This window comes from Triturus cristatus, chromosome 1_2, assembly GCF_964204655.1.
Source record: "Triturus cristatus chromosome 1_2, aTriCri1.1, whole genome shotgun sequence".
In the NCBI taxonomy this organism is placed as follows: Eukaryota; Metazoa; Chordata; class Amphibia; order Caudata; family Salamandridae; genus Triturus; species Triturus cristatus.
This window is the reverse complement of record NC_140580.1, coordinates 339026378-339040338: the sequence shown is the minus strand read 5'-3', so window position 1 is coordinate 339040338 and position 13961 is coordinate 339026378. Positions and strand designations below refer to the sequence as shown.

General features: G+C 45.3%; 1 protein-coding gene across 1 annotated transcript in view; it reads left to right on the top strand.

The window, feature by feature from the left end:
• The first annotated feature begins 310 nt into the window (after positions 1-310).
• The window catches only part of SLC2A1 (solute carrier family 2 member 1), a 637925-nt gene continuing 624274 nt past the window's right edge, over positions 311-13961 (top strand). The window contains exon 1 of the mRNA XM_085603948.1: positions 311-564. Within this exon, the coding sequence (XP_085460074.1) occupies positions 430-564 (135 nt within the window). The 5' untranslated portion in view covers positions 311-429. The remainder of the gene's footprint in view (positions 565-13961) is intronic.

Genomic DNA, 13961 nt, shown 5'->3' with positions numbered 1-13961 from the left:
GTGAGTGCCGGGTGGCTCTCTCTGCGCCCATATTCTGTTATCTGTGACTCTACTCAGCGAGGAAGGCGCAGCGGCCGCAGCATCACAGAATCACGCTATTTCCCATCTCGTACTGGTGACGAAGGATATTAAAAAAGAAATCAGAGCCGTGCAGATCAAGAAGTAACAAGGGCGAGAGAAGAGAGGAGGGCGGAGGGAGAAGAGGAGAAATTACAAACCGGCAGAGCAAAAGATACACACAGAAATCCAACAGAAATAAATAACCCTTCTTAGAGGGAGGAAGAGAAAAAAAGGCGGCGCTTGCAGAGGCGGACATGCTGTACGCTGAGAAGTGAGGTACATACAAGCTGCCGTACACTGCCGAGAGGGAAGCGGTGCGGAGCCGGCGAGGAAGGAAGACAGCACCTGTCCAGCGCTCACCCGGGAAGGATGGAGGGCTCCACGGCCACCTCGCCTACTCAGGACAGCGAGCCCTCAACGGCAGCCACTGAGGAGAAGGAGCCCGCCTCCAAGCCGGCTCCTACCGAGACCACGAGCCTGGTGCAGGGACCCGCGGGGGGAAAGGTAGGAACCCGGCACAGTGCCGCCTCCGAGCTGCTCACCTGATGTGATGGGGCAGGGAGGAGGGAACGCACCATGAGAGCAGAGAGAGCGTGGCTGCTGTGACTTCCTCAGGGTGGCAGGGTGTCTGGCTGTAGAGACGGTCCGAGATTCTGAGCGGTCACATTCATTCCTCGGTGTTTGCAGCAATTGAAGAGCAAACACGGGCTCTGGGTGTGTGTTGTGGGGCGCAGACTCTGCAGGAGGCCTGCACTCTGTTCTGATACAATCTAAATTATATCACCCTCGCTTAGCAACACCACAATTCCCATCACAAGCACAGATCCAATGGGAAGCCTGGGAAATTGTACTTAAAAAATCTCACACATGAGATACACATTAATGCAAAAAAAGTACAGAGTAATCAAACCGTCATCAGAAATACACAGACAGCTGACCCTCCGCCCACATGTGTTTGTGTGTGTAAATTGGCGGATGAACCACACCCTTCTAGCTGTGGGGATAGGATATACCTTACACCCAGCACACGCAATGACCCATTCAAGGGCTTTCATGTCCCACCCACCCACACCCCTTCCTCTTCTAGTTGCATCGTTTTAAAATGTTTACACTGGTAAAATACTCTGGATCACTATTTTTTATGAAAAATGCTCTTGCCGTTCCCTGGGTGATGTGACGGCCTTTACCAGTTTACGCTTACACAACAGCTCGCTTGGTGTTGTTTCATGAGCGTTTGCTTGATGAGACTGACTGAAAATGGTTCCTATTTTATTTCCCAGAAGTGCACGCTGGTTTTATTTTGTGCTTTTCGATGTAAACGGTCTTATTCCAATTTTTAAAAAAGCTTAGGTTTTAGTCGTTGCTGTACCAGGTCATCTGTCATTTGACCTTGAGGCCCTGCTTGTCTCCCGCTACTGGAGGCGACCATTTACTTTCATTGATCTGCTCTGTGTTCTATACTGGGCTGTGAAATGGCGGGCTGGGAATGTGGCTCACATGTCTATGAAAAATGGCTGTAATTTGCACCATCGAAGAAGAAAAAACACAATAAATTACATAATAAATTGCTCCTAAATATATTGTGAGGATAGTACACCAGTAGGCATGCCCAACCAAAGTGTTGAACCAAAAAAGAGTGAAATTACACCACCGCTCAGTAAAAAACGTGATTTACATTAGCGTGAAGGCTGACAGTTGTGGTAAATGGTGAACTCCAGGGAGCAACGGGCGTCAGAGGCTGACCCAGTGTGAACCTTTTGTCCAGTAGACACCTGACTGTTTCTTCTTCTGTCAGCAAGTCAGATTGAAGATATGAAGCTGTAGATAAAGATTTCCCTAATGGGTTCTCTGAAGGCATCCCAGTAGAGCTAAAGGGGTGCATCAGATAAAACAGAAGTCTCACATGGAGGCCTGACTGCTCTCCCAAAGTGAGAAGTACTGCGCGCAATCAGCCCAGCTTCAGATCCGTATTGTAAGATAAACTCTTAGGGCTCGATTACGAGTTTGGCGGTCCTGGAGCAGGCCGCCACAGTGGTGCCGTGCTCCAGGACCGCCAAACAGGACTGCCACCGCCTGCCAGATTACAAGTTAAATCGTGGTCTAGCAGGTGGGCGGCGTGTCAGTCCTGCGGTGGTGCATTAGAAAGGCTCATATGTGAGCTTTAAACTGCACTGCTGCGGGACCGCCAGTGCACATTCCAGCACGGCATGGACTGTGCAGTCCATGCCATGCAGGAATGGGCTCCGTGCACACAGGGGGCACAAAATGTGCCCCCCTGCATGCACCCCTGTGCACAGGGCCAAGAGGGAGTCCTGTAGGGCCCCCTATCTTTCCACACCGCCAGCAGTTTCATGGAGTGAGAACCCCCATGAGACCACTGGTGGGGAAGAAAGTCGTAATATGCTTGGCAGTGCCACAGGGCACCACCAAGTATATTGCAGCCTCAAGATTGCTGCGCCACCGCCAGGGATTGTGAATTCCTGGTGGTTGCGGCTGTGCTAGGGAGGTCTGACCACCGTACTTGTAATACAGCGGTTGGACCGCTGGTGCAGTGGGCCCCGACCACCATACCTCCACCGCAAGTTTAGCGGTCCCATGGGCCGTCAAACTCGTAACCAGCCCACAGTCATCGGCCCATCACACTCGCTTTTCATGGAAGATATTTGAGCGGTGATTAACAACATCCTGATTATTAATTAAAAAAGGAAAACAGAACAGTATTTCTGGGGACTATCTCTAACCTAGCCATTCATACAACACAGATTATAAGTGTCACTAGTGAGGGGCAGAAGTTGAGTGCATGATGTAGTAGGACCCAAGTATGACCCATAAACGGTTAATTTGTTTCTGATTAAGAATGCGGTTGGAGAACATAGTTTGATCCTCAACAGCGTAAAATTATGGGGCCCCTCCGCAGAATGTGATGACGGGCCAGTGAGTCTCCCATTCATCACAGATGTTCACTGGACTTAGGGGTTCCTGAAGGGTTGGGTGCCTCTCTTTGCTACGCTACAGCCCTGTTTGTCTCGGTAATGTAATAATTACAGCTAACAAGAACACTGTAAAAGATGATATTTTATCTGTTGCCTGTGATTTGTATGGGGAAAAAAATGGACAAATAAAGCAAAATGCCAGGAATGTCAAAAATAAGAGGTCATATCAACAACCCCCAAAATGAGCTATCCTCTAGCGCCTTTCCTATGCTTGAGCCTACGAAGTATCCAAAGCATGTACAGCATAATGTGATTTCTGAATCAGCCATTGATGATTCTAATACTGCAGTGCCGCACTCTATTTGGCTGACATGCCTACCTTGCTTCTCTCCTTCACGACTGGCTGCTCATCCCCCAAGATACCCTGCTTAACGTCACACATGTACAAAGTGTCTGGTTAAGAGACCAGCTAGTTTTAACAGGCGGACCTCGCATCTTTCGAATCAGTATTTCATATAGAGGACCCATCACGCTTCCTATTTGTGGCAATATGGCTTTCATCAGCTAGTCAACAGCACAGGGCACGCAACAAAATCATCGCACACCACTGTTCTAGACAAATATATTTATGGTCGCATTAAATGGGAAACAGCAAATACAACGACGGCCAAACCATGCGCTGCCTTTGTAAGGTGGTTGGAACAACAAATAAGACGTATTTGCATACATTGCTTTACCGAGCATGTTGTTACAACGACATGCCTTAGGTAAAGCAGCGTTGGACTTTAAAGCCCACTGATTTTCCTACTGTTGCGCGGACTGGAGTTGGAATAGTAAATTAGTCCAGCGCTTTCCTAATGCAAGTCATTGTAAAGGCTTGCGTGGTAAAGGAACGCTTGGTTAAGATGCATTTGTTTTTCCGACCGTGTTGTTAAGGAGCACCGTCAAGCACATTAGAAGTTTCCTGACCGCCTCACTTTCTATGATGGTGAGCCCACCATTAAAAGTGCGGCAGTGAGGAAACTTAGGGGCCCTAAAGGGCCCCCTGTTGCCTCAGGGCTATGGTATGAATGCAGGGGGGCACATGGTGTGCCCCGCTGTCTGCATGAATCCCCTTTCCTGCATGGGAACTTTACAGTCCATGCCATCCAGGAATGGGCTTTGGCGTTCCCACTGCAGTGCCTTTTTAATAGGCACTGCTGTGGGAATGCCAAAGGACCACCTGCCAAACCAGGAGAGAACTCCTAATCTGGTAGGTGGTCTGACTACAGGTTTGGCGGTCCTGGAGCCGGGCGCTGGATGGCGGCCTGCTCCAGGACTGCCAAACTCGTAATCCAGCCCAAACTCCTAATTTACCTTACACAGCCAAATACCAACAAAATAGATACAAAACTGATTGATGGCCCTCAGAGGTCTGCACGAAAAAGGTCTACATTAAAAAGATTCTACAATTCCATAGTAGTAAAAAAAAACTGCAGCAGGAATGCAAATAATATGAACTGCTCCCCAAAGGGGTGAAAACATTATTGGAAAGTAATTTTTCCAGGCATTTTTGAAAAATTTCAGATCTTAGTAGGTTTTGTTCATTTTCAGCCTATTCAGCACTTTTACAAGTACGTGAGTTATAAACTGCACACGTAAATGGCGTTTTATAGGTTTCATTAAAAAAAACATTGCAAATGGCAAGAAATGCACATTATGTTCTAGTACAGGCAAGCAGATTCTTCAGCCGTGCAAGCTAACTTGAAAGCAATCAGATACAAAAGTACAAACAGAGCTGTACTGTGCACTTCTAAAGAAGGCAAAGGTCCATTGTCGTCTACAGAGGAACTGTGCCGTTTTAGATTCTAGTCATAGTCTGGGTAGTACACCCTTACTTCCAAAGTAATATGTTCTTTTAGTGTTGAGTGATGCACTGGTCCAAATTTTTGGGAAACCTTGAGGCATCTTACAATATTTCTTCCTGGGCAAGTTTATGTAGGGTACCAATATTTTTAGACTTTGTTTAGTGCACACCCCTTGCAGGGCATATTAAGATGCAAAATTCACCTTTGTTGAGAGATAAGGGGCTCAGTGCTTTAATGTCCTCTCAGGCCTGTTTGCACATGACACTTAGAAGGATCACACTCTGTGTTCCTTCGTGAGTAAACTGGGGTGTATTTGGCATTTGAGATCGCTTGTATCGTTGGTAGGGCCGGACTGGGCACCAGAATCAGTCCTGGCAAATTTTGCCAGAGCAGCCCCCATACTGCATGTAGTGAATGAGCGCAGCGTTTCTCCGGGTCTAGGCTGGCTTCCGTGCTGGTGGCAGCTGGTTTTGTTGCTGAGGACCAGCCAGCCACCTTCGTGTCCATAGGAGACAGGCAGTCGTGGCCGGCATGGCTCGCGGGTGAGGGGGCGGGGTGTCACGCAGGGAGGGGGGATGGTTTAATTTAATAGAAAAAAATAATAATTAAACTTACCTTTCTGCCGGCCGAGTCCTGTGTCTTCTCTGGTCCTGCTCTCCTGCTCACAGGAACAGGAAGCAGAAGCAGGCAGCCAGGCTACCTCTCCTAAGCCAATCACAATGCTGCAAGCAGCGTTGTGATTGGTCTGGATGCCGCCTAGCCAGCGGCTTATGGGGAGGCCATGTTCTCCATGCAGCCTGCATGGAGAAGGTCATAGTGCGCATGATTGGTTTGAGCAGCCCCAGGGGGCTGACCAAACAGTCTTTGCGCACTCGGGAGTGGGCAGGCACATCACTCCTCTCCTGCCCTGGTTGCAGAGCAGTGCTGCGCACCAGCCCGCCCGCAACCAAACTGAAAGTTATTACCATTTTATTTTTCTGCTTCTCGCACTGCGAGAAGGCAGTGGGGTGACGCTCCTCCGCCCCTAATGGAGGAACCGTCCCTGGAGACAGGAACCTCCCAAATACAAAAGCAAGAGGTGTGGCTCACTGGTTAGAGGCGGCAGACCCGTAAGCAGAGGACGGCCTGGGACCAGGGTTCGATTCCCGACGCGGCAGGGTCGTGGACCAGGGTCAGCGGGCTCGATAATTCTCGCCTCGGTGCCTACTCCAGTCAGGGACCACACTCGGCAACTCTGGGCATTAGCTTGCCTCATCTTCACAACGGCCCCCCCGGACCGCCGGGGATGCTTGGTCGCACCTTAGAGATACCCATTAGGGACCATCTCTCAGGGTGAGCCAGGACGGGTTCCCCAGCGGTCGAAGCGCGGAGATACTCCTCCGGGAGTCGATTCTAGCGCTATATAAACCCACAATTAAATTAAATTAAATGGTTTTAAAGTGCGCTATAAACTCATACCTGCCAACTTGAAGAACAATCTCACTGTGGGAAGAGGGGACAGGGCCTTGAAGGGGGCAGGGCCTCGTGCTGAGAAGTAACAACAAGGCACTTTTGAACCATACCCGCCACCAAGTCCCCTCTCTCCCCCCAAAAAAACTTGCTGAGGCTCGTGCCGATGTCCTAGGGTGTTTTCACACCCTTTAACAGACGTCAGCAGTTCAAAGCCTCGGAAAACGAGCTGGAGAACCACTATTTACAGTGTTTTTCAGCTAATTTTCCCTGCCACTATGTGATATTGGCTCCTCACCGAGAGACCGTGTGATGGGAGTCGATATCGTGTGTCACATGGTGGCACTGTGTGAATTGGCAGGTATGTCAACCATTTATTTTGTATTGTTTATTTTTAAGAGCCACAGGCAGGAACGTGGACGCCTTGTGCCCAGAACTAAAACCAACCCCCACTTGCAGTGAAATCAGCTCCAATCCTGCCAGTCAACCAAGGAAACTCTTGACGTCCGGTAATGCCAGCACAGGGGTGGTCATTTGTGCCTATAACTCTGTTATTTCCAGTCCATATGTGTCAGCACTCCTGCTTGGTAGATTTAAACCATCTGGAAAGTGCTTCTGAAAGTGCCATGGAATACTTAATTCAAACTGCTCTAGCACCAGTCTTGTCCTTGAAGGATTTCTCACTTACGGCCATCACACTATTCGTAATGGGATGTGCACTGGCAGAACCAGTAATTGATATGAGACGTGCTGGAAAGTTGGGGGATCACGCAAAGTTGGCGGATCACGCAAGATACTGGCTCCAGGAGTTATTTCTGGGCCAGATCTGTGATCCAGCTGACCTAGGGAATTGTACAGAATTTGTTCTGGTGTCAATTTTCAACACCAGGACACAATTTAGCAGCACCCACATGTTGTCTGCATTCCATACGGTGCAGCAACCTGCAGGAAGGTAGGAGGCTTTTTTATTTTCACTTCCAGTGAGGCACAAAAGCCTGATTTAAAGATCAATTCTTTTGTTCAAGTATCACCGGGAGCTAACATCTATATGCCAATGCAATGCAAGGAAACATAGGTGCACAACTTATCTCTTCGCTAGTACTTTAGAGAAACTTTGACTTGGAGTTAGGATTTTAATTTTTTCAACCCCCATGTTAGAGATGTGCATGCACTCTAAGAAGGCAATATTTATCTGTGTGTTGTGAGTATTTACACTAATAATGATTTTAATGGCACCTAATAATTTATTTTCTATTTAGTTCTTTTATCGCTCTACTCTTCCCAGTCCAGGGTGTCTGAGCGCTTTACATCACACACACAGGCACAATAAATCCTACAAGTGTGGAAATCTATGTCCAGGAAATATTGCTTAAGACAACGAGGATTGTAAGGGACAGGAAACCCACATTGTCCTTACTTGGAGACATTATATGTTGAGTGAACGGTCAGGAGAAACACAACGTTGGAATATAAAACATAACGGAGTGATTGGGGTTGACTGTACTAACAAGGCGTTATTAATTCCCAGGGGAGCCATTCTTTGCAATCTTAAAATAACAACAGATTGAGGAAAAAACAACAAGGCTCTAAACCCATGCATGACTTACAGTGTGCATGCAGTTCTTTGATGCCGGTAAATAGATCCTTTTGCTATATAAGAAGGATTGCAACCTATGAACTAGAAATAACCACATGCTCTCAGTGTCAAAAGCAGCAGCCTACTTTCCTTTGGATTGGACAAAACACAGAACCCTCCCAGAACTGTATTAATAACATAACAGAGTTGTGTTACTGATATTATCATGGCCGGACTGGCCAGCCGGGCAAGCGGGCAATCCCTGGGGAGGCTGCAGCCGCAGGAGGCTTGTTTTGACACTTGGAGGCTGGTTTCGGCCTCCAAGAGTGGTGGCGCACGTTGCGCAATTCCCTCAGCAACTTGCAGGAGTTGCTCTGGTTCTAGCCAGCGCCATTCATCCCCGGGTCGGACCCTGTTGCCAGCGTGAGAAGAAAGTGTTTCGATAAATGTGGAGGTATTCAGGCATATTGTATTCAAACAAGCCACAAAGCTGGTAGTTTGTAAAGAAAAAAGAATCAATTTGCCGGGAGATTTATCTGCGCCGCTTGTTTAGCGTAACAGAGACTCAAAGAGCAGCTCAGCAACCCAACAAATCATCTCACTGTAATATGAATTTAACAACACACACTGAGGAGACACTAACGTTTTAATATAAAGCTGCTGGGATGGAAGCATTACAAAGACAGAATTCTTTTTGTGTTCTCCATTTACACTTTTATTCAAGGCTACCAGCAGAGGGAAATAAAACCAGTCCGGAAATGACCCACCCCGTTACAATAGCTGGTGGCCCGGTCTACAGCTTCAAAGCGAGCACTCGGTTCAAACGCCCCAAAGAGATCGGCCCATGATCCGTCACGTTAGCAGCGTGAACTGCTCATGGGGAAGGGAGTGATCCGTTTGAGCGTCCGATGGTCTCAGAGTGTAGCTGCAACTGAAGCGGGCGATATGTTAGCCCAAAAAAAAAAGACCGCCCTTCGGAAACATGACCCGTGATTACACGCCTACTAACATAAGAAAGATCGTCACTACAGCCGGAAACCCAGCCATCCAGTCCGGAGGGGCTGGAGAAAAAGGCGAAAGGGCGGCAAACGAAAACCCTCCTTTTTAATGAGAAGCCAGCGTTTAACAAAAACGCTGATGCTACCCAATGAAAAGGAGAGGTGGGGCTTAGAATCCCCTTCTTGAAACTGCCTTGTTGACTATAACTCTCTCAGGCGAGGAGCGCATGTGCGCTCCCACGCCAGGTGAGACCTAAAAAGGAAGAAAAACATCTGCAACAACCCTTAAAACAAAAAGAAGAAAGTGTCTGGCATTTCTGTTAAATATGCCACACATATTGAATACACTTCTTCGGAACAAGGAGTGGGCACGGACACTTCTGGACAGTGCAGCAGAGGTTATGATAGCTCGCCAGACCCTTCAGGAGTTTCTGGTTGAGAGAGCAACTAATGGTTTTATTCAAGTGGAAACACCAGATCAGCGGGTTAACTCTTCAAGTAGATTATTTTATTTGGACATCCAAATTGAGGGTGATATCCCTCGTCCCGTTAAAGTGATTTTTGGGGGGGAATTTGACACTTACATGTGACAAGCTCTTGGCTGAAAAGGATTGGTCACCCCAGTTTGTTAGAGAAGTTCTACAGGAGGAATATGTAATAACACCGTCTTTCTCTGTCCTCATTCCAGAAGCTGTAAAACAAGCGTATGCCACAGAGTAGGCTCTCACACATGCCCCGGCATTATACCACAACCATGTAGGCTGGGATAATGTTTTGCCTTACCACATAATATCTATAAGTCTAGCCCACAAGGTCAACCACAATACTCAATTAAAGCTCCAGTTAGAGAAATCCTAACACAGCTAGCCTTGTATCACACCAATGAACTATCCTTTGTTCCTAGTTGTGAAACCAAACCATTCTTATCGCTTAGGTTTAGACTACAGACATCTAAACAGTTGCACACGCACATTTGTGGTGCAATATACACTCAGTGCAGCACTAATGCACAAAATTTGGCACAAAAAACATAAAATTACCTTAGACATGTCAAATGCCTTTTTCTGTTAAAACATAGTGCCTGAAAGCAGGGATTTACCGTATTCACCAGATAGGGGTCTCAGAAAAGATTATGTCAACTCCCTCAAGTGTATAAGAACAGCCCTGTAACCGTACGACAGAACGTGAATATAATCCCTAACACTTTCAACTAAACCTCAATTGTGTAAATCTTAAATTCCCATTCACCAACCAGTGTATTAGACAAATCGTCAAGACATTGCTTGCTAGTTTAAAGAAAGTTCTTGGAAGGATGTGACTTGATTACTAACACAAATGACAATTTAATGGCAATACCTAAGTGGAGCTATGTAGAAATATGAACTACAAAGAGTTTAAAAAATGGGCAGAATAGAATAAAAACAGTCGAAGTGGATTTCAACAGTAATGGTTGGATCAATGAGGTCTGCAAAGTATACCACAATCTTACTCACATATCTTTATATTTTATAGGTCACACCATCATGATGATATTGTATAAGTACTGGAATTGAAGCATCTCAGACAAATCTATTTAAATCTTTTTAAAGAAAGAAAGCCAGAATTTACAGAAAAACAGTGGGAATTGATGATACAGATTATTTATGACCAATGTGCCCAAGTTGTTTGGTAGTCTAAGAAACAAACTGTCAATACAGTAACATAGATATCTTGCCATTGGTAAGTGTGGATGATTGGGAAAAGCATTTGATTGATATGCAGAGCCTATAATTTGCAGAAGCTAGGAGTAAAGTTTTTTTTAACTTTCTCCCCATGATCCAAGGCTTGCAATAAACAATAATCAGTTAAATACTTTTTTCATTTATCCCAGATGGCCAGGCCTAAAATGCTTGGAAGGATAACCCTAAGTGGGGGTGGTATGCCCTTCATCCCATATATCAGGAAGTTACAGAAGGGGGCCTCTACCCGTTGCATTGGGTAGTACTTTATTTAGTTCAGTACATAAAATGGACAAAAACTCTGCTTGTGGTGGCCCTGCTAAGGCTTTGGACCAAGATCCTGACTAACTTACTATTTGGAATACTCTATCAGTAGGAGGGTAGAGGCATACTACCACTTAATCACACACAGTTTCAGGAGGGTAGTGTAATAGGATTTGCATGGCCAATAGGCACCTCAAATGTGATGCTGCTCCCATACAGTGAGCATTTATAGGCAGTCTACTATTTGTAGACCACCATAGAGATCTGCAGTAAGCAAGACACAATACACGGTGAACAACCTTTACAACGCAACTGTTACAACGCACTACACTTACAACTAAATTTTTTACAACGCAACATCCACTACAACGCATTCCATTACATCGCATGACACTACAACGCATGTTTAAAAACTACCTTTACAACGCATTCCATTACATCGCATACTACCTTTACAACGCATACCATTACAACGCAATCCAACACTTACCCTACTGTTGCACCCCCTGGAGTTAGAATAGTAATTTTTACCCCTATACTATCCGTTGTAATGGTATGCGTTGTAAAGGTAGTATGCGATGTAATGGAATGCGTTGTAAAGGTAGTTTTTAAACATGCGTTGTAGTGTCATGCTATGTAATGGAATGCGTTGTAGTGGATGTTGCGTTGTAAAAAATGCGTTGTAAGTGCATGCGTTGTAAAAGTGTGCGTTGTAACGACATACATCCCTATACACCAATACTCTGACTGCTGGACGAAAGTGAACTGGCATAAAGATCATTACCAAGCACAGAAAGTGACCTGGCTCCCTATCCGTGCTGTGGAATTGAATATTTGAGCTTCACATTACTTTTCATAAGCGGTCCACTGCCTTGTGATTCAACAGTAATTGTTAAAGCATTACTTGCTATTTTCCCTGAAATCATGTATGAGGCGCTCCAATTTCCAGTCCGATAAGACCCCTAAAATCCTAGGGATCGCAACACATTGACATCGCTGTCTGGGGTGCTAGGCCTGAGGAACTTTCAAGGAAACCTATTTTAGAGGGAACACACTAATTGATTTGGGTTTCCCGCAGAACTGTGCCTAAGCCTCCTGTCGCTTTTTTGTGATGTAACGAGTTGAGTACGGTCTTGAAACAAACTTGCTTTTGTGAACATGGACCCTGCAACCAGCATTGAAAATTGGAACTGGAAATGTATTTTTAAAGCAGAATTAATATTGTGATACTGGTCTTGCAACACTGGTGACAGTTGTTGACACTTTACACTGTTTCCTATTTTTTTGCGCTGACCCCCACATCACATGCATTACGTTTTGGGATTTTGAATATGGCATCAATGGTCTGATACTGTGTATGGCAAGAACAAACAATAATACGTTTGTCTTGAATTGTAGTAAATAAACCTTGTTTGTTCTGTTGATCATGCAATTAATTGTCTTGGTCAGTCAGAATAGGATTATTAAGGATTATCAACCAAGGGATATATTAATATATTGTGATTAAAATTGTGGCCTAACCTCATTTGATTTTAAGGACCCAACCCCTCTTTTTGTTGTGGTCCAGTGAACAACGTGGCAGGAATCTGATGCCTAGAAATATATGACCCCCTGCCTTTATTCATATCCAATAAAATGGGGTCATTTAGAGATTACGGGATGGCCCATCCACTAGCCTACAATTACCCAGCCCCATTTGGAGGCGGGAAACTCCTGTGGTTTCTGGGGGTGCAAATCTAGCCAGCTCTTTCAATGGTAATCTTGGACCCTGCGGTCCATACTTGTATACCACCATATACTAGTGATGTAAGATGACACAGACACGCAAATCTAATAACATCTATGGAGAAATGATGGATAGACCAGTCCTGAAAGCTTACAGGGCTATGGTACCTGCTCAGTTCTTATATGGCGCTGAACTGCTATACCTAAGTTGTAAGAGGAAGTGGGATGCTGAAGAAGGGAAATGTGCAAAAAAATTACTGTCCCTACCTAGAACCTCCATGATACAGGCTATAAGACTAGAAACTGGAATGGTCTCGTGGGACAAAATGGCACTAATAAGATCCTGGCAACACCTGGGTTGTGAAGAGGTGCAAAAAGTCTCCTTTAGGTGTAAATGTGAGATCCTACAGAGTGAAATGAAGCGGCAAAGGGGGTCAGAGAAACAGTGGCTATGGTGTGTAGGGTACTGAGGGCAGCAGAACTTTCATCCGACCATAAGTAAGAAGGAATTTAGGACAGCCGGGAAAGAAATATCATGGGACCTAGCTAGGCAATACTTGGAAGGGAAAATATCTGTGTGTTTCATGATGAAATCTTGGCAAAAAGGCCAACAATTCCCATACATGGATATTCTTCCCATTCGCTGGTTAAGGAGAGAATTATTAAAAATAAGTATTGGGATTAATCCATGTTATGAGAAAGATAGGATTAAGAGGGCTATGATCGACCCCGAAGGGAAGTGTACCTGTAACATAGGGACAAAATGCAATATTTTGCACATCTTATTAGACTGTCTAAATGTTCTTGATGCACTAAAACTGTGGCTACGACCAATCTTCCTAAAATACGAGGTTAGGAATCGTGCACAGGTAGTAGATCTGTTATTTGAAATGCACACATTAGATGTAATGTGCAATAGGGAAGTTTATGCTTGCAGGTAAAAATAATTCTTAAAAATGTGTAGAGTGGATGTTTTAGCACTAGTATGGATTTGATGAAAAACACACCAGTTTTTATTAATGATATTGGGAAGCTAAACGAGACACTACCGATCATATCCAGAGAGTTATCTCATTGTTTGATTGGTGTGAAGTTTCAGGAGACCCTATGGCACTTATACTTTTAGATGCCGAAAAAGCTTTCGATAGGGTCTCCTGGAAATATCTCTGGATAGCGATGGCTAGATGTGGTATCGGTGATCCCTTTATTACAGCGGTAAAGATGTTGTATAGGAATCCATCTGCCGGTGTTATGGTGAATGGGCCAGTATCAGCACCATTGTCTATTACTAGAGGCACAAGACAGGGGTGTCCATGTTCACCCCTTTTATTTGCTATATATATTGACCCCTTTATCCGAAGATTGGATAACAATGCATTGATACCATCGAT